This window comes from Molothrus ater, chromosome 5 (assembly GCF_012460135.2).
Source record: "Molothrus ater isolate BHLD 08-10-18 breed brown headed cowbird chromosome 5, BPBGC_Mater_1.1, whole genome shotgun sequence".
NCBI classification, from domain to species: Eukaryota; Metazoa; Chordata; class Aves; order Passeriformes; family Icteridae; genus Molothrus; species Molothrus ater.
The window spans coordinates 8,007,501-8,028,963 of NC_050482.2; the positions used below are offsets into that span (position 1 = coordinate 8,007,501).

General features: G+C 43.1%; 1 protein-coding gene across 1 annotated transcript in view; it reads left to right on the forward strand.

The window, feature by feature from the left end:
* ELAPOR2 (endosome-lysosome associated apoptosis and autophagy regulator family member 2) overlaps positions 1 to 21,463 on the forward strand; it is a 100,185-nt gene that overhangs the window by 49,828 nt on the left and 28,894 nt on the right. Inside the window, 4 exon segments of the mRNA XM_036401254.2 lie at positions 808 to 928; positions 15,169 to 15,364; positions 16,467 to 16,614; positions 19,155 to 19,241. Coding sequence (XP_036257147.1) covers positions 808 to 928; positions 15,169 to 15,364; positions 16,467 to 16,614; positions 19,155 to 19,241 — 552 coding nt within the window.

Here is a 21,463-nt window from a genome sequence, read left to right on the forward strand (position 1 = left end):
GGTTTATTTTAATCACAAACTTCTGGGCTATGAATTTGAAAACAGAGCTATAAACACAAAAATAAAAATGTAATTAAATGTGAGTCTAGAATTTATGTGGGATCTGAATCAATACTATTAATAAGACAAATAGCTAATATTCTTTCCTAGCTAATGCTACGAGGTTTCTTACTCTTTTTCACTGAGTGTACCCAGGGCTTATCTCAGCCCCAGAGACCAGGGGACTGATCTCCCCCCACACCACAATTCTGCCTTGAGGTGCTCCTCAGAGCTGACTCTGGATGACATTTTCAGGTATCCCAATACTGGGTTTATCTGCCCTAATTTTCCTGGGATTCCTCTGAAACTGACCAAGAGGGAAAGGCTCTTGCAGGAGGAATCATTCCGTCCATTTCACACATCCAGCCTATCATGGGATGACTTGAGCTCAAGTGTGGCTTGCTCCATTGATCAAAGAGGAAGCCTCCTTGGCTGCTGTAGATCAGATACTGTGATGGACAGGAATTTTCCATCAATCCTGCTCTAAGAGACTGGGGAAAAAACATTCTAGTGGAATCTGCCTCCTGTCTATCAAGTGCTTTTGCAAATCCCACCTTCTGCCCCAGCATTTGTGCTGCACAGCACCTGACAGGAGCCGCGCTTGCTCTGGGATGAGACACGGCAATCATCAAAGCTGCACTGTGTGTTCCACAACAGCCACTTCCTCTCTGGTTTAATTACAACCCAGCTTGCTAATCCCAGCCTTGATTAATGAGCTTAATATGCAAATGTTATGATGAAACTGAACCTCTTTGTAATTGCTTGCAGACAGATTACCACTTCGAGTACACGGAGTGCGACAGCAGTGGCTCCAGGTGGAGGGTGGCTGTCCCCAACCCGGCTGTGGAGTGCTCTGGACTACCTGACCCCGTGAGAGGGAAGGAATGCAGTATGTTGTGACTTCTCATTTTACAGACTGTTACTGCTTTTTTGTGCTATGTACATTTGTAGGGCTGTCACTGATGTCCTGAGTTTCCCTGAGTTGTCCTTCCCCTCCAGCCCAGCTTTCTGTCTGCTGGAGATGTGGAGCAGGGATTGTCTGTGCAGTGTCTCCATGAAAGTCACTGTCTGCTGCAGGTACCCTTTAATGCTGATTCACAGACAGGGCACATCTCTGACAGCGTCCCCTGAAGAGCTGTGGTTGCTTGTCTTGAGCTGCCCTGCTCTCCAGTTCTGCAGCTCTCCAGTCAAAATGGTGACCACCAGTGGTCAGGCTATATTTGCTATATATTGTTCAAGCTATATAGTGCCCAAATTCTCATTATTTCCATTATTTAGATAATTCATAAACTGAATGCATAAGGAATGGTAAATGTCTTATTTGCCTGAATTATTTTCATGATGAAGCTCCTGCATTTTATTTATTTATGCATTTATTTTTTTAACAGTTTGGAATGTTTTCATATCACTTGGTTCTGCATTTTTAATGTTGAAACACTTTTTGCATCTGGGGGATTTAAACAAACTGCTGCTCTTCAAACACAGCCCTCACTGTTTCACAGCTCCCCAGTCTGAATGCTCTTTCCCATCACACTTCCTTGCTCCAGCAATTCTCTCCACAAAAGATCCTAGCAGTAATTTCTACCAGAGGGTATAAATTATTGTATCTGACAAACAGGATGAGCAATGGCTGTGTCTTTTCAGTTCTATTGCAGCAGATGTCAGATTTACTCGCTTCTGACTCTGCTTCTCTAAAGGTTTATTTTCATTTTTCTATGTTCCAGTGTGAGGTACATAAATATTTTCTGTAGCAGTGTTGATCACCGGAAGGTTTCTGACTGCTTGCAAGCATCATTTGAGAATGTGTCATTCCTGATATTTGGATTTAGTTTCCAGGGTTTTAAATGTGGAGTCTCTGCATATCCTTAGGATGGGCTTTTTCAATTACAGAAATACAGACCTGAGAAACACCTCAGGTGATCCCATAATTCACCCTCCAGCCCAAATAGCTGTAGTAGAAATGACTGTCATTCATGGCTGATATTTGGCTGGGCTGTTTTCAGGAACCTCTTGTGATGAAGAGCCCAGAAGCTCTCCAGATATTTGCTCATATATTTAGTCCTTTTCATTTTCCCTCCTGTTAAAGATTTTTCTGCTGTTGAATCTCCCTTGTTATACTTCAAGCCTATCACTTTTTTCTGCCTGCTCTATAAAGGAGCAGATAGTTTTATTTCTTCTGCTGCACAACCACTTTTGGTGTACCCTAGAGGACATAGGTATAGCTATTTTTTTTGTGTTGTACATTATTTCTTCTTAAATCTTGTGATAAATGGTTTAAATCCAGAAATATCACACTATCCTCAACTTTATGCTACAGACTTTGACAAATGGTTCTCTTCCTTCTCCATCTTCTGTTGTTTGTGTCTGTGTTTGGTCTTAAATCAATTCCAATGAGAATTCAGCTGGTTTATAACAATAGATGAATCTGGCTTTTCAATATCTGGCCCCTGCTAGACAAGGTAAAAACTTTTCCCAGGAGATGGGCTCTGATATTATACACCAAAATACAGGATTCTGTTAAATACACTGGAAAACTCAACTCCTTGTAGTGCTGCTGTTAAATCCCATGGCAATTCAGCTGGTTTGAGAAGCAATCGGATATTTGACTTTTTTACTGAACCCCTCAGATCCCATCTCCCTGGGCTCTTGGAGTTCTATCTTTTCTTTCTGTGTGTAGTAAATTAACTGGCAGCAGGGGCTGTCTGACTATGTTCTGATGGCAAAAGTAATTTTAGGTTTTCTTATCTCTTAGTCTTTCACCTTTTGCTTAAAGAACAACCAATCTTTCAGCCTGAAAACATGAATCTGTCAACAGCAGTCAGTCACTGTGGGAATGTGTAGGGAACACCTTTCACATTCAGCCTGGTTAATGTAGTGGGTTTTGCTGTAAAATATTTCAACCAGCGTAGAGTTTGGCTGACAGTCCATTCTCCAGTGGGTGGGATAAACTGGGAGAGGCATCTTTTGAAAAGCGACTGCCCCACAAAGCTCTGGAGTTTGCACGTGGGGTCTGTTGTTGATGATGAGTTGTGTTGAAGATGCTGACAGATTGTCACATTCTCTAAGCTGGTGGCTTCTGTCTCATCTGACAATGCAGCAGCTGTACCAAGGACATCTTACATCAAAAGCATGAGTTTCTGCAGCCCAAGGAAAACAAAAGGTTCTGTATCTGAGGCTTCTAAAGTCGTATTCTTTGTGGATTGTGTGCAGAGTGAGATTTGTGCTGCAGGCTTGGCCAGGGTTTGCACACAACTCACATTAATGGCTCCTTGAGATGCCTTCCTTCTCTCAGGCATGGTGCTATTTTATCCCAAGGTCTATGAAGAAATGCCAGAACTATGCCATATCCTCTGAGCTGAGTCTTTCTGGATATTCTAAAAATTAATTCTGATTCTTCTTCATCTCACAGGTCCTAGCCTATGCCAGGACATAGGAACTGGGGCTCGTTCTGGCATTTGGCAGAATCCTGGAGTCCCCTTGGGTTTCTCTTTGGTCTCTCAACCTGCAAAATCAGGGCCTACAGTAAAATCACTCTGGGTAGGACAATTTCCAGCTTCCAGTTTCCCCCTTCCAGAGGTCTGCTATCTTCAGAAGTTGTGTTCAGCATCCATTAGTCCTGAGATATCCTGTGGCCAACTATGTATCTGCTTTTAAGAGAGGATTGCACTTGTATAGCAGTTGCAGTTGTGAAATAGCATGAGTTCTTAGGGCTTTTTTTTTGTTTCCTTGAGGCTGGTAGAGCCCTCAGTGGACACAATAGTATGAGGGAATCTGTATGAGAAAGTGATTTTTTTGGAGCACATCTGCCATCACTGCTGACTTCACAATGTTTGCGGTTGTTTCCCTCTACTCAGAAATGCTGCTCCTTGAGAATATCTGCCACTGATCTTTACTGCTCCCTGAAAAGAGAAGTGATGTGCAGGCTGTCATTAATTTTGAATCCTGAGAATACTGTGCCAACCTCTCCTTCTTCCAAATGCTCAGCAGTCGCTCTCTTTAAATTGTGCCTGAACTAGAAATTTGAAAGATGGCATAACAATATGTTAAATGTCTCCTGCTTTGTAAATATGTCTAGACTGTGGCCTCCAGTGGAGTGGAAAGACACTGGAGATTGGTAAAAACTTGTTAGTTCAGGTGCTTCCCATATCTGGAGCAATTGGACTGTGGCATCAGAGCTCAGTCGGTGTCCTGAGATGTGCTTGTGTTCAGGATGTTGTGTTTTACTGCTTCTCATTTGGATGAAACCATTTAAAAATAGGCTGGATGTCTCTGTGCTCTGCTGCATTTTGAAGCACACAGTAACCTGCAAATCACAGCTGACTGTGTCCTGCTGAGCACAGCCTCAACATTCCCTGAAACTGCTGTAGGCTCCAAAACCTGCCAGGATTCTACCCCATTTTTGAGTCTTCAGAAACTTCATCAGCACAGCTTACCTGCAGAGAAGACAGTGTCGTCAGCAGACAGGGCTGTCATATTTTGACTGCTTTGTGACCTGGTTACCAGGAGAAGCATTTTAATGCTTTTTCCTTTCCATGAGCACAGAGCAGCACAATGATCCACCTTCCCCTCCTGCTGCACTCCCGCCCTCCACACCTCTCCCATGTAGGTGGGAAGGAAGGAGGAGGCTCACATGAGAGATTTTTGTGGTGCTGTAGGAAGTCCTGCTATGCAGTGACCCAGATATGTGAGGGATGCTGCAGTAGCAGCTCTGCAGTTGCAACGTGCCCTGTTCTGTACTTCACTCCCCTCTATTTTTTTCTGTTCTCCCTGCTCCGTGGGGCTCTAGTCATCACCACTTTCAGACCCTGCAGCCTGTGTTTTCCCATTCAGCATGGTGTGGTACCTCAGTGATCACCCTGTGGGGCTGGCCACACCTGTGTCACCTGTGTCATGGCCACACCAGACCGCTTGGGCACCTCTCTCAGGTTTCTGTTTGTTCAGAGCTGAGTCACATTTTTGATGCTGCCACATCATGGTTGCAAGGGTTCCTGTGAAGAGATGCATTAAAAGTCCAGAAAGATTTTGGCCAGGGAAAAGGTAATATTTATTACTCCTAGAGCTATTCTGGCTCTCCTCTGCTTCCCATTTAAGGTATCCCCTCTGGGCATCTTCCCAATACTGTTCTGGATGTCGGGTACATACAGGAAGGTGGCAGTGGCAGAGAGATCCTCCTTCAGCAGAATCCAGACATCTGAATCACTCCTGACAGTTGAGAATGTGCTTTACTAATTTGATCTCCTTCATTTTTAATTACTGCAGAACTCCCTCTGATCTCTTCATGAGTCTGATAGCAGGAAGGGAGTTTAGCTGATAAGGATCACTGCCATCAGGGCAGTTGCTTGGCTTTTTAAATGGAAAATATTGATAGCAGTCCCCGGGAGCAGCTTCCTTTAGGGCGAAGCCCTTTCCTGCACCCCTTGATGGCTGGGATCTCTGGGAACCCTTTGCTTTGTTGTGGGGCTGTAGGCAGTGTTTAATGGGGACTTTTTGAGATTTGGCAGTGGGAACAGCACTTGGCATGGTGCTCCTGCTGACACTGCACTGCAGTCTGTTTTTGTGGCCACCATCAGGCTCTTCTGCCAGCCTGACCATATGCTGTATGTTTTACACTCCAGAGTCCGAATTCTGAGCCAGCCTTCCTTCCTTCCTTCCTTCCTTCCTTCCTTCCTTCCTTCCTTCCTTCCTTCCTTCCTTCCTTCCTTCCTTCCTTCCTTCCTTCCTTCCTTCCGCCACTTCCGCCACTTCCGCCACTTCCGCCACTTCCGCCACTTCCGCCACTTCCTTCCGCCACTTCCTTCCGCCACTTCCTTCCGCCACTTCCTTCCTTCCGCCACTTCCTTCCACCACTTCCGCCACTTCCTTCCGCCACTTCCTTCCACCACTTCCTTCCTTCCGCCACTTCCTTCCGCCACTTCCTTCCTTCCGCCACTTCCTTCCTTCCTTCCTTCCTCCACTTCCTTCCTTCTGCCACTTCCTTCCTTCTGCCACTTCTGCCACTTCCTTCCTTCCGCCACTTCCCTCCCTTTATAGCATGTGCCAAGCTGCACTGATATTCTCATCTCTGAGCAGAATTTTTGCCAAAAAAGAGCTTAAAGGGTTCACATTTTGAGCTAATACCATGTTAATATGTTATTAAGGATTCTCTCTTATTCCACAGAATATTAGTTCTTTTTTGCCATCCTAGGCAAGAATAGGTTGTACCTCATCTCATAAATGTCTGCTCATTTTGTAGTGCTGTGAGCATAATAAAGAAATTATAGTGAAAATAATAGAGCATTTTTAAAGGAGTTGGATTTGCTGTGTTCAAGAGCTGATAGGGTCATTATTATAGTCAGCATCAAAATGCCAGTTGTAATCAGGAAGATTTCTTAAGAAAAGAGACCAAAAAAAAAAAGTTGATAATATAGAAGAATTTGATCATATTATTGGAACAGGATGCCCAGGGAGGAGGTGGAATCACCATCCTTGCAAGTGTTAAAAAAACATGTAGATGTGGCACCTGGGGACGTGGTTTATTGGTGGAGTTGGTAGTGTTGGGTTAATGGTTGGACTTGATGCTTTTACATCTTTTTTTCTAGATGCTTTTAGGTCTTTTCCAACCTTAATGATTCTGTGATTCTGTGGCTCTGCTTAGCAAAGTGCACCTTCACCTGGTGCCACTAAGGTGGGAGCATCTTCTTTGAAATCAGAAATGTCCTTCAGTTTTGAAGAGAGTCGTGTGAGCCTGTACCAAATGAGAAATGTGAAAAGCTCCAGCAACTTCAGAAAATAGACTGTCCTCAATTACAATGGGCTTTACTAGAGTCTGAGAGCAGAATGTGACCTGATTTGTTGCTACTGAGCTGTGTTTGTTGAGTGTATTCTAACTTGTGTAATCTGCTCCCAGGATACCACAGGAGGAGATACGGATCTTCCTGCTAATTGCAGACTCAATTAGGCAAAATGACCTTTTTAAGGCTGTACACTTTATAACACTTTAGGGCAATTTAAGTGAACAGCAGGAGTTTTAGCATTTTTCTTTCAGAACAGAAAACTTAAATGAAGGTTTTGAGTTTGATGTTCTCTCAGTCTTTGGTTAAGTTGGATATCCCAGGTAAGAACTGGGCCTGCTTCTACCTCCCCTGAAGTCAGTGGGCATCTGCAAATTTTGTGTGCATACACATATTAATGCAGGGCTGCCATGGAGCAAAGCTGTTCAGCTAGCAGGGGTGTGCCCAGCACAGTTTGAGAGTTGCTACTGAAAGGCTGTGATTTAGCAAAGCACTTGAGCAGATGATTATTCCTGCTCCTCTTTGAGCATCCCTGCTAATTCGTGTTCCTGACTCCAGTCAGGTTTGTGAGTCTTACTGATGCTATTAGGTTTCTCACCTGGGCTGAAGCTTGAGGCTAGACTTCATGGCATTTCCATGTTTTACTGGTATCTCCCCAGTTTTACAAGTATTTTTTCTAGAATTTTTACTTTGTGCATGAGCAAGACTCTGTCTTTGCAGAATGAGTCACATTGTTGGCTTTTTGAAGCAGAGATTCAAAACAAAATAGGTAAATAGTTTAAAAAGCTGAAAAGTTTGCACTGAACCCTCAGAATTTAATTCTCTTCTCTGGGGAAGAGTTACTGGGAACTGCATGTTGATGTGTTGTGTACTGAGTTTATGAGGAGAAAGGTTGGCCTTGGTGTCTTTTGATGAATTCTTCACCTTGGTTGTGTACACTATGTAATTAAAAAAGTTAAAAAGAAATTCCTCTGAGTCACTAATTTCTCTTTCAAGAGGAAAGCAGCTGGCAAGACCTTGAGATTTGTTATGGCTTGGTAGAGGGATGAGAGGCAAGAACTGTGTGTTTGTGCAGAGAACATCAAATGGCACTAGAACCACTTTGGTTGATGAGCAATCAAAATATGCCTGATGGAGTCAGTAGGGGCTGGAGAGTTGCTCACTCACCTCCAGATCTGTTTCCTGCCATCTCCACTGGGATGGCTGTTCAAACCCTGGTAGGAAATGTGCTTCCTAACCTCTTGGTGATCGCTGCATTCCTGCTCTCTACACCACACTGCTGTGAATTGATTATTTCCATTCCAAACCCACACCTCTCAGTGTCCAAGTGATGCAACAAAGTGATAATAAAGTGTCCTATGTGCCAGGCCAGCTGGGGAAAAGAGGTGAACTGAAAAAAACTTTGCTGTATTTCATTATTTTTTGGATAAAAGGAAAACTTATGTATTCCTATGAAATGCAAAGGTATTCCACAGAAGGTACTCTTCCCCAAGTTGTATCAGGTTTCAGTATGATCACATTTCAACACTAAACAGCCTAGACAGACTTTTTTTTTTTTTTTAATTAAGATTCAGTCTAGTTCCTGGTAACACATTGGGAAAAAATGACTGAAGAAAATGAACATCAATTATTCACAGTCTATTGGAGAAGCCTTGTATAAATTATTCACAGAAGACATTCTGAAGCTGGCAAGATTATAGGAAACATTAATAATAAAGCAATGATTTCCTCTCATCCTTTGTCTTCCTCTTTTTTTCCCTCCTCATCGTGTGTTTAGGTTGATCCTTGGTTCCATGTTGTGTGGACCCCGAGGCCTCAGGGTATCACTGAAAAGCCTCCATGTGCTTGTCCTTGGCCACATCTTCCCCTCCAGGCTTGTGGCATGTGTCTGCTGAAAACAGCAGCTGTTCTGGGACACAGCTGCCTGATGCTGCCAACCTCACATTTCCACCTCTGCCCATGGGAGGCTGAGACAGTTCAGGCCTGACTCTGCCTGCAAGAGATGGCAGCACATCACCTGAATCCCAGATCATGGGGCTTTGGATGAACAACACAGGAATGGAGAGGGGAGAGATGGAAAACCAGTGTTTGAGATTATCTTTGCTTTGTATTTTCATTGATTTGTGCAGAACTGCTCAATTGCTATCCCTTTCTGATGTTGTACAACCTGGTAAAATCCAGTCCTGTGTTTGTTTTTTTTTTAATCCTAATTATTGAGAGCCGGGGAGACACAAAAGAAAACACATGACTGTGCACATGTTCAGTGGCAACAGAATAAACAGAAGACCTGAGATAGTTTAGTTTTAGTTTTAAATAAGAAATGTCTGGAAGTAAAAGTCTGCTGAGAAGAGTGGTGGAGGTAGAAGTAGTGGGTCCAAATGGGATTGGAAGCTGGATGAGGAAAGAGGGAAGACTTAGAGGCCAGGGCTGCATAAGGGAGGAAAGCATATAATTACATTATAGTTTGGTGGTGGAGGATGTAGGGTATTGAGACAGCTTTGGTTAATCTTCTGGTGAAATCTTAAATATTCTGATCCCTCTCACAGTGTGGCAGAATCTGAAAGATACTTGACATGAGAAAACACTCCAGAGGAAAGTTTCAGAGCACAGGAAAAGCTGAATAGCTGAATACATGTGAGGATCTACTCTGTTTGTCAATCTTTGTTCATGCTAATCCTGTCCTGATCCCCAGCTTCAGAGAGTTAAGCAATGTGAGAATGTTATGGTCACTTAATACAAGAGATATTTGCCAACTAATATTGATCCTAGTCCACCAAAATCACCAGGAGGGCCACCACAGTACTAAAAGACAGATTGTGACCCTGGAGACTTGCAGTCAAAGGGCAAATGAGACAAGCTTGTTTATGGTCTGTTTTGCCCTCTGGAGAGTTGTTTTCATGTCAGCAAAGTGATTGTAAAGTGCAATCAGATCTGCCAAGGGTTGGACTGCAAGCACTCCTTGGAAGTGGTTACACCGTGGGCAGGGCTCCTGCTTCAGGATGCCCCAGTCCTCATGGTGCGTCCTAGGAGGGAGGCAGGGCGCCACTGATCTTGACTCACAGAGTTTAAGAGTGAGGGGTTTGATTAGGTTTGCTGGTCTGACCCTCACAGACCATTGAAATACACCCAGCCAGGCTGATGGTGGGGCTGATAATGGGTATTTGGCATGAGCTTTTCTTCCATACGGTATCCAGTTATGGCATGGACCACTTGAGAGACAAAGGGTCCATCACATGCCATGACAGATTGTTCCAACAGTCAGTCATTCCTCCTATTAAAAATCTGTGCCTTATTTCCAATTTGAGTTTGTTTGGGTTCAGCTTCCAGAAGGTAGCGCTTCTTATGCATTTGTCTGCTTGATTAAAAAGTGCAGCAGGATCTTGTGTTTTCTCCCCCTGGAGATGCTTATATATTAATCAAGTTGACTTTCAATCTTCTTGTGATAAACTAACTAGATTAAGTACTTCAGATCTCTCACTGGAGGACATTACCTCTAATTTTAAAACCATTTGAAGTCCTTTTGTTTTGTACTGACCTCATAAAAATGCCAAGTCATATCTATATGCAGCATTATAACAAGTCTTCTTCCCTGTAATCCATGTTTCATCCTCCATATCTCTGCCTGCACCTTCTGAATTTATCCAGATCTCACTAGTGACTTTTTTGGATGCCTTGACAGTGGAAGCTCTTGATGAATGGTGGGTCTGCTGTCATCCTCAGCTTGCTGCTCTCTGGGATACATTTCAGCCCTCTGCAGGCAGGGCTGGCACTCCTGGCCCTCAGCAGCTTGTCTTTACCTCTGACTCTGCTAAAGCACACACTCAGTGGGCTCAGGCTTGGTAACAGTCTCTCCCCTGCCAATCCTGATACCATTCCTTTTCTTTTTGCCTGCAGATCATTGAGAAAAATGTAGGCAGCCATCAGACTCAGTCCTGGGCAGGCAGAACTGCACCCTTCCTCCCTGCTCAAGGATGGTTTCTAGCAGCCCCACCTGAGGTCTATTACTCAGGCAGTTCTCAATCCTTTTAAGGTGTTCCCCACCTTTCTTCATCCGAGTTGCATGCAAAACTAAGCTAACTGTGTTAGGAACCCTAAATCCATGACATCCACTCTATTGTTTTTGTGGGGTCCCTCATGGCAGGGAGGAATGATGAATCTGACTCCATGTTCTCAGAAGGCTAATTTATTACTTTATTATACTATATTATATTAAAGAATGCTATACTAAACTATACTAAAGACTACAGAAAGGATACTTACAAAAGGCTAAAAAGATAATAATGAAAACTCCTGACTCTCTCCAGAGTCCTGATTGGCCAAAGAGTTAAAACAGCTCACAGCAGAATCCAGTGAAACAATCACCTGTGGGTGAACAATCTCCAAACACATTCCACATGTGAGCACAACACAGGAGAAGCAAATCAGATAATTATTGTTTTCCTTTTCTCTAAGGCTTCTCAGTTTCCCAGGAGAAAAATCTGGGCAAAGGGATTTTTCCACAGTATGTGAATGCCACATCCACTCTATCATCTTCATCAAGTGGCTTGTAAGCCTTTTAAAGAATGACATGAGGTCTCTTTGACAAGACTTGTACAGTGGTGGCTATTAGCACTGGATCTCATGTCAATTTTTTATTAAGTGTATATGCTGTCAGCTTTATTGCATGTGTGTAGGAATGTGTGTGGCTGCCTGTGGCAATGTCTACTTAAACTGTACTTTACAACATCTTTTTGGGAGAAAAACTAGTCACCTGCACAAACCACAACATATTTTCTTTTTTTCATGCTTCTGTAGTTATTTAGGAATGCTACAGCTTCAAATCACCAATAATTGTATCAGCTCCAAAGGCAGCAGTGTATCCAGCACCACAGTGTGTCATGCTGTTCCTAACTGCCTCTGGAAATGTTCTCCCAGTTTTAAAATGCCCATGATGGGGCAAATAATGAAATCTTTTCATGCATTTCACAGTTTTCTTCACAGAAAGCAAGATCACATTGAGTCTTCACAATGTGCATTGCTCTATGTAAGTTGGGGTGTAACACCCAAACTGATATTTGAGAGGTATAATAGTAAAGTTTGCAGTTAGAGAGGGACAGAAAATAGTGATGTCCAGTTATTCAGTAGAGATGGTTTCTCTGAAAATTAAATCAAATGCCTAAACAAATGGACTCTGGCGTCAGGGGTGTTCACAGAATCTTCCTCTAATGTGGAAGAATAATTTTTCCTCTGGATTCTGAAGAGGGAGGGTTTAGTGGAGGACAAATCAGAGCACACACCTAAAATACAGAATTTGTGTTCCCAAAACTTTGCATCACTCTTTAACTTCCTAAGTTGTGATGCAGCCCTTCTTGTTGGCAGCATCTTGTGTGTGTCACCCTCACAAACACAGCTGCAGTAATTCCAGCTGTTTCTGTGGCTGCTGGGAATTGCTGCATCTGTGCTCAGCTATGTCTTAGTGATTGGAGCAGCCACGAGGAAGGAGAAGGTCCTGGGATGCCCCTGGGATGGATCATCTGTCTGTGCTCTGTCCCTCCACAAATGACTGATCTCCCTGTCTCCAGCTGGGATGAACTCTTGAACTGATGCAATTTAGACTAAAGAAAGTTTGCCCTGTTTTTGGTCTCCCCCTTGATGAAAGACCAAGCTGTGGGACTCTAGGAGAGGAGACCATCTTCATGCTCACCACACACTGGATTTCCTCCCCACCCTTCTCCAGCTGGAACGAGACCAAATGTTGCATCTGTTCCAATGTTGAAAGTGCTTCATGTTGCCATTAGCCACATCCAGCCCCAAATTGAACCTGGCAAGCAGCTGGCATGCTCAGAGCCAGTTTGCTTGCAGGGGAATGTGTTTTGATGGGAAATGCTGCTGCCTTTTAAATACAATTCTTATAAGGAAAGAAGCTAATTCCCCACCAAAATAAAATAAAGGCTCACCTATTTTCTGGAAGGTGAGAGATGTGTGATGTGTCTTGCACAGCAGCTGGCCTGATCTCTTGTACTCTTTTATTTCTCTCAAATGATCAGTTTGCAAGGGGTTAAAATATATTAGTTCACCTAAAGTAAAAATCTCTGCTCAGCCTCACTGTGATGGAAGAGGAGGCTCTGCTGCCCTCAGCATCTTCATTATAGCAATGAATTGCTCACGGTTCTTGACTCCTTAGTTGAATTTCATGGTTCTGGAATGGTTAAGCAACACACTCAATTTCTTGGTATTTAGCTTTCTTTAAAAAAGAAACAGTTTCAACAGTTTCTGTTTCAACTGTTGAAACAGAAACTGTTAAAGAATTCAAAGATGTCACGAGGGAGCTTACTTTTCTGCTTCCCTTCCTGATAGCTTCTCTCTGCACCCTTCAAAAGGAAAAAATAAAGCAAGATTTATTAATAATGCTAAAGCAGTGAGTCAGGATGTCTTTATATATTTAAGGTGCAAAAGCTGTACAAAGTGTGGTCACAGTTCAGACACACAGGGATGTGTTTACTGCTTTTGCCCAAATCTCTGAAGGAAGCTGTTTCCCACCCCAGGTGCAGGGAGATCCTGTGGCTTGAGCTGAGGTCACACAGTCAGTGTGATGGGGTGTTAGCTCTACCTTGTGTGTCACTGGCCCTCACTGAGGGTGGATTTTCTGTCTGTCTGTCAGTCTTTCACAGAAATCCATCATGGCAGGATTTCCTTGTTTATTCCCACCCCACACCCATCTCTGCCTGGATCCTGCCCACTTTCCTTCTTGGTCCATCACCAGTGAGCAACAGGGTTAGAAATCTGTCTCAAATTCAGAGTATGCTGATAGGACCAAGAAGGAAAAATGACCCTTTGGCAGATCACTCCATCAAAATAGACCTTTAATCTGCTTTCCAGTGCCATGCACAAAGGAGAATTACAGAAAGAAATCCTGCTGGTACTGGGACAGAAATGGGAGCCAGAACTGTTAGTTGGATTCAGATGGAGATTCATCTTATGCAGCCATGAGTTAATCAAAGTGCTTACAATAAAGCAAGTTTTTCTGCAGCTTAGATAAACACTGGCACATCTGTGGAACCACATTTTCTGGGACTTCAGCCGACGTCATTGTTTTGGGCCAGTTTCACCACTTCAGCTGCCAGTCTGGTCTCATCCTGCAGTTTCTCAGGCTAATGAGTTTTTGTCTGTCAAAGAGTGTATGAAAGATCTGTCACTGTGCAATGTGGCATGTGTGAAACAGAAGAAAATCCCATCATTTCTTGGGATGTGAGTTGTGTGCATTGCTCTGGATCCTGCTTTGGCTTGACTGGCATAGTTAAAAAATCTGCAAACATTGTAGGAAGTACTATGGGCTGCAGAAAGTTCTCATTTGTTTTCCATTCAGGATGTTCAGTCTCAAAGAGGACAGGATGCAGCATAGTACTGAGGGAAAGTGGGATGGCCTGCCATTGAAATGAGTGTCCAGGCAGGAATTATGATTCCTGACACAGGCATGGGGCTCTGTGGGCATGCAGGACTTCAGCTACTGTCCAGGTGTCTCTTTCATAATGGAAATAATCTTCCCTTAACAGCCAGAGATGTGACAGGGGGACAAGCAGCATACAGCTGTTTGGAGGAAATAATTTTAGAGACATCAGAAAAAAAAAGCACTTTGTGAATATACCTCCTAATTGTACTTCCCTTAATTACACAGATTTTGAATAATGCCTTCGCTGTGCTGACAACCAGTGGTTATTTTCTCAGCATGTTAATGTCACCCTAATCAAAGATCCTCATCTTCTAGTCACAACCCTGTGGGTGACCTTTTCCAAGACCACATGGTCTATCAGGCATGATGTTTGAGGCTTTGTAGGTAGTTCATGTGAGGAGAAACACAGAGAGCCTTTGGATTAGGTCTGCTAGCCTCAGCCAAGGTTTGTAGTGTTATATGACTGTCAGCCTGCTGCTGTGTGCCCTTCTTAGCTTAGGTGAGTGAGACAAGTCTGTTCTGGCTCTCAAGTACTGGTGGTTTTAATTGAGTTCAAAGTGCAACACTTGGGTGAACAAGGGCGAGGAGAACTCTATTATAAATACTCATTTTCACAAATTGCTTTTTGACACAATCTGTCAATAGAGATTTTATTTCTAAAAATCTTCTTTTGCCAATGGAGGCGAGCTGCAATCAGGAGCTGTCACTGGGGTTTCATTTCAGTGCTGCCACTCCAGTGCAAACCCAGGTGAACATCTCAGTTTTGCTGGTGACGTTGGTAGTTCTGCTGTTGTCTTCCTGGGACTGGGACATTCTGTTTGGTTCCCTTTAGTGGCAGTTCAATCTTAATTAATTGTCATTAAAAAAAAAAAAGGAAATTAACAAGGATTAATGAATTCATTCCTATATTGTAAATTACTGTCTCCCCAGCTTTCTCCTGTGCCTCTGGTGAGTACCTGGAGATGAAGAACCAGGTGTGCAGCAAATGTGCAGAGGGGACCTACTCACTGGGCAGTGGGATCAAGTTTGACGAGTGGGATGAGCTGCCAGCAGGATTCTCCAACGTGGCGACTTTCATGGACACGGCGCTCGGCTCCTCCGAGAGCAAAGCCGACAGCTGCAACAAGTGAGGAGCTCTGCTTGCACCTGGCCTGGGCAGCTGGGGGCAAACCTGAGACAGCTCAGCAGCACAAAGCTGCTTAATGACTCACCTAAGCTCTGCAGAGAGCAGCCAGCCCTGCTAATGGCAAACAAGGGTGGCTGGGAGGTGAAATCTGTAGCCCCATCTCTTTGCTGTCAGCTTGGTCTCCTTGGGCTCATCAGCAGCCACTGAGTTTAAGGCCAGCCTGGAGCTGCTCTTATTTGGGTCATGGTATAGTGAATGTGGCTAAAAGGACCTTTATAGCCTATTTAGAGACCTGTGGTGCTTGCAGAAGGCTGTTTCTGAGAGTAATTGAAGGTATATTGAACCTGTGGATTATAAACCTTTCTTATATAGGCTGAGTCCTAAATTTTTCATACCATATCCTTTCCCATGCACAGTTTCAATGGAAAGTATTATGTTTTATATTACTCATGTAACATATAAAAATATATAAAGATATAGAATAAAAGTATTATATATTATTATATACTATATATAAATATATAAAAATTTATATATAAATATATAAATTTATACTATATACAAATATATAAAATAATTTTTATATGTAAACAATTTATATTGTTTATTATTAATTTATTCTTTATACTATTATAAGGATTTATTATTTATATTAATTATATAAATTCATACTATTTTTACATACGTATATATAATTTTTATATAAGTATTTATAAAATTTATATATTGATTTTTATATATTGATTTTTAATCATTATTTCTATATTAATTATATAGAAATAATTTATATATAATTTAAATATAATTTATATATAATTTATATATAAGTGTATTTTTATATATAAAAATAAATAGATATATATAATATAAAATTATATATTATTATATAAAATGATATATAAAGATATAAAATAAAATTATTATATTTACTGTATCTGAAAAAATAAATGGAGATCCTGTCATAAATTTAAAAATTCACTGCAGTTAGCTGTTTTGGGATTCTGGGGTCCTTATTATGTAACATGTTGTTGTGTAGTAGTGTACAAAAATCTCCTCAGTATCTGTGATCTCAGTTGAGGCTTGTTTTGTTTATGTTCACCAGCTCTTCATGGACACCTCGAGGGAATTACATCGAGTCAAACAGGGATGACTGTACCGTTTCTCTCATCTACGCTGTGCACCTGAAGAAATCTGGCTCTGTCTTCTTTGAGTATCAGTATATTGACAACAACATCTTCTTTGAATTTTTTGTAAGGCCTTTAAAATGGTGAATCCAACCTTATTTTGTAAGAATTCACCCCCGATCATTAGCAGCAGCTTTCCCCCTTTTAAGTTCCCTGCATGCCCATAACTTGTTATTGCTGAACAACATAAATAATTATTCTTCTCTTTCTGTCACTTGTAGTGTCTTGTGGCATTTATTTAATCTTCAGAACTCAGTCTGAACTGATTCTGTCTGCTATGCACTGGGATTTTGCCATTAGGGATCATGACTGCCCCAGTTAGTCCAGCCTTTTGCAAGACAGGTGTTGGTGGTAGATGCTCCTATTTAGAGGTGTCTGATTGGAGATGTCTTTGAAGGGACTTGACATTTAAAAAGACTTCTTCCAAGGTAGTACTATGTGGAAACCTTTGTTTTTAGGTCAGTTTGTGTCCTAGTAATTTAGTAATTAAGATGAAAAGAAAAGCAGGAGAAATTCAGGTGACTTTCAGTAGGAATTGGTCTCTGAGGATGTGTCCGTGCTGTGAAGAGGAGGGGCTGGGGATCATTAGCTCTGACATGGGAACAGCCTGGCTGGGCTTGCACCATGGTGTTCTCAAATTGCTGAAAGTGTCTGGTCAGCAGTGAGCAGAATGGGAAAGGCAGCCCTTCTCTGCCCACCTGGATGGAATGGCTGCTGCCCAGTGAGCTGGAGGGTTCCCAGCACCAGGATTTGCAGTGGGGTGTAAATGCCTTGCATTACATGAGGTGCTTTGGAAGGTTCCACTGTCCTTGTCATGTTGTACCTGCCATTTGGGACAGAAAAAAATGTGATGGGAGGGTGACTCAGAGAGGCAGATGACTGGAAACTTTCAGTCTCCTCTCTTACTGCCCCTTTACCTGTCTGACAAACTCTTTTTCATCAGAAAAACACAGCTCATGGCACCTCACAGGAGGGAGAACTCTTAGCTGGTGTTGGTGAATATTGATTGAAGTTTAGGAAAAAGTGCCAAGTATCTTATCCTTAGTAGGCTGGGAAAGGAAGACAAAATTACCTGTTGGAGGCACCTTCATGCTGCTACATCAGTGTGATAGATTGCTGCTGCACTTGGATAACAGACCATGCAGGCAATGTTATTTAGCCATTTTGTTTTGTATTAGACTACCCTGCTTTCTTCATGGGAAGAAAGCAGCAACTATGCTTTCTGCTGTCAGGTGAGTGTGCCAGGATTATGAATCCCAGCTCCAGTTGCTTGACTGACTGGCAGATCTGCAAATATATTGTTTCTATGAGCACTGGCTTTGAAAATGGCTTCTTGATTATTGCTTTTGTCCATATCCCACTCATTCACCTTCTCTGAATTTATCATCCCCTGTTCAAGAAGCAATGAGTGCTGCAGCCCTTTATAGAAATGCCCATAAATTCCTAGTCAGCCTCAGTATTTCAGGGAAACCATATTTAATTCTTCTGTAAAAGTAATTTTTTTTCCCTCCAGCATGCATTTGTGCTTAAATATATTTAACAATGACACTTTAGCTCTGGACAGTGGCATTTCAGTGGCAGGCTGCTGGGAAATGGTGAGATGTTTTATCTGCCCTTCTTTGGCTCTATTTACATAGTGAAGCCCTTTACATATGCTGAGAAGAGGCTATATATTCTTACCTCCTCTTTGTAGCTGGGAACCAAGACAAAAGGGTGCTGTAGCTCAGGTTGCACAAGATAATTAGGGATCTACCTTCTATACATGTGCTTCTTCACACCTTTTTTCCTCAGTGCAGTTGGTTTAGCTGAGAATTGAGTGTAGAGATGCTTTGGAGGATATGGAGTTGCATAGCTTATATCAGATTTGATTTCGAGCAGCTTGAAGGAGGATCCTTGACTCCAGGTCAAGTGTGTGAAAATGTTGAAGTGGCCTTTCTCCCTGGTGCAATAAAAGCTGAGTATGTGATCTTGTGCCTCAAAGGGACTTGATATTTTTCATCTGAAAAGGTGTAAGAAGAAAGAGCTGCACCAAACCCTGCTGTAAGGAAATGCTCTGAGCTGCCCTGGACCCAGGCAAGGGACAGCCAGCCTCCCAGTCCTGCCAGGACAGACTCCCCATGGCATGTTGCCTCTGCCTTGATAGCTTTACTCTCATCCCTAGGTCAGCTGGCAGCAGGCCAAAGGCAAAGCACATATTGGCTGTAGAGAAAACACTTTGTCTTCCAGCTTTGGCCCATCTGTTCCTCCTTCCCCTATGACTTAGAAACCTCTGGGTTTTAGAGAATTAAATCTTGGTAGGCTCAGGAGAAGGAGGAAGCAGCAAGACAAGATGCTCAGCATCCTTGTCTGATCACATAGGGTGAGGGCAAGCCTGAGATCATCTCATCCTGCTCTTTTTTTACCATCTGTGTCAGGGGGGGGCTGGTGGAGGCACTGTTAAGCTGTTGCAGATGTTGAAAGTTGGGGGTTTATCTTGCCACAAGTAAGGCAGCTGTCTAAATATGTAGACAAGAGGAACAGAGCCAAATCTTACCATTCTAGAAGTCATTATGCTGACAGAGAGATGCACCTGATTGTAGTCACTGATCTTGTGTTTTTATTAACAGATACAAAATGACCAGTGCAAAGAAATGGAGTCCACAGCAGACAAATGGGTGAAGCTCACAGACAACGGGGAATGGGGCTCTCATTCTGTAAGTGTGTGAAAAATTCCTTCATGAAGTTTTTTTCCATTTGTGTTTTTTTCCAAATGTCTGCAATTTCCTCTGTCCAGACACCAAACATGGGCCAGCTCCTGTGAATGCATTTGAAGAAGCAGGGCTTTCCTAGCACTGAGGGGAAAAGTCATGGAGATCCCTAAGGGGCTGATCCCAAAGGAAATTATATAGATGCAAGACTTTGTATTGATTTCCCTGGGCTTTGAATTAAGTGTTTTATGAGGTTGAATGTATTTATGCAAATCTGCATGCCACGATCACTCTGCATGATTGTAATTGAAATCTTGTACAGCAGTTGTTTGCTCATGAGAGCACAAGATTATTCTCTGTGCCTTGGCAGAGCAGTGGGAGTGGGGTGTGTATGTGGAGACAAGCAGGATGGGCATTTCATTCTCAAGTGTGTGCAGAAGAGCTGGACTGCACCCAACTTCTGCTCCATGGGGGCTTGTGTGAAAAACCAGCTGGCAGCACCAGGGTGGCTCTGCAGCAGGGATATGAGCCTGTCCACGTTGGGGGTAGGAGCCTTTTGGCTGGCCTGTGACCCAGCTGGCTGAGTTTGCCTGTGAGCATCACATTCACAGGATCATGTGCAGACCAGCTCCCACTACACCATCACACCCTTGTCCCCAGAGCCATATCAGCAAAGGTGCAGCACAGGGCACATTGTGCCAGAAGAAAAAGGCTTTTGTGGGCATAGGCAGCAGCACACTCTGTTTTTCATGGTGTGTTTTTCCTGCTGGAGGAGAAACTGTGCTCCTGAGCCAGCTCTGGTTGAAATGCCTCTTAGGTCAGGTGCAAGGCCAGTGCAGGTTACAGTGGGAGGCTGGAAATCTGGCTGAGGAGGGATGAGTGGCATGAGCTGAGAGGTAGATCCAAGGCCAGGGCACTGACTTGGGTGAGCTGAGGGATGCTGGCATTCTGCATGGGAGATGGTGCCATCTGAGCTCCTCATCTGGGGTGTGCAAGTGTGCTCACTGTCTATAAAAGTTGTTGGGATGGCTGGCTGAAATGTAGACATATGAGCTAGGTGAGATGATGATTCTGGCTGTCCTGAAGGGCTTTTTCTGTAAATCCTGTCAAGGTGTCTTCTGTGAGCACAATTTTCCAGGTGCTGCAGTCTCTGCTCTCAGCAGGTGGGTCCTGCTGCACTGGAGCTGATGTTGGGTCCATCACCTCACACAACCTGATGCCTGTTTCAGTATGGTCCCAGTTCCCCTGTTACCCATGATAGCTCAGCTCTCCTCTGCCCCGTGGGTAGCAGATGTTTGGATGTGGGAGATACAATATGCTGTACTTCCCCTTTGCTATATTTTTCAACTCTTTATCCTGGGTGAACAAAAACTGTGGTCCTGACAGGCCTGCTGTAAATCACATTATCCTAGGCCCTTTTGCTGGTAGAGTTTATCCCTCTTCTTGTGTGAAAATATAGCACTTTCAGGCCATTATCCTGCTATTGGACTAAACATCTTGTACTGGGCTAGTAGATATGGAACACCAGGCCAGGCAGGGGCTTGGTGAACCTGCTTCTTTTAGTGATGAGAGTGATACCATAGTTACACAAGTGTAAATTGTGTTGAGTTGAAGGCAGAAGGCACCAAAACTGTAGCTGGAGGAGTTTTCCTGCCTTCCTACTGCCCCTTACCTCAGCCACAATGCCACCAACCCACCACCCTTCCACAGGGGTTGTGCAGGCACTTGCTGCACCATGCCATGAACACAAGTGGGTCAGGGCAGTCAGAAACCAGGTTGTTTTCTGCATCTCATTTGCTGTTTGCAGTCAGAAGTGAGCAGGAGGGATGAGACTGCTGCTGGAGATAGCCATGGTTTGTGCCTGGCTTACTGGTCATGATACTGTGGTGTTACATGCAGACAGACTTGATTTTTAAAACCTATAAACAAAACTCACTTGTGAACTGGATTTTCAAACTCTGGGTCATGTCGAGTTTCTTTATGAATGTGTATCTCAAGGCTTTAAAAACAAACTGATTGACTATATCTGAACATAAGGCTGGAGATAAAAGCTCTTGAGTGCCAGGGGTAATTGGATAAAGACAGGAACAGCTTTTTCCAAATTCTGCTTACAACAAGGTCAGAAACAGCTCTTGGTGTTTTTCCAACTGGGGTGTTGAGAAACATTTTCATAAAGCACATTTTGGCACTCCTCAGATATGTCTGTACAGCATCTGTCTATTGTCTTA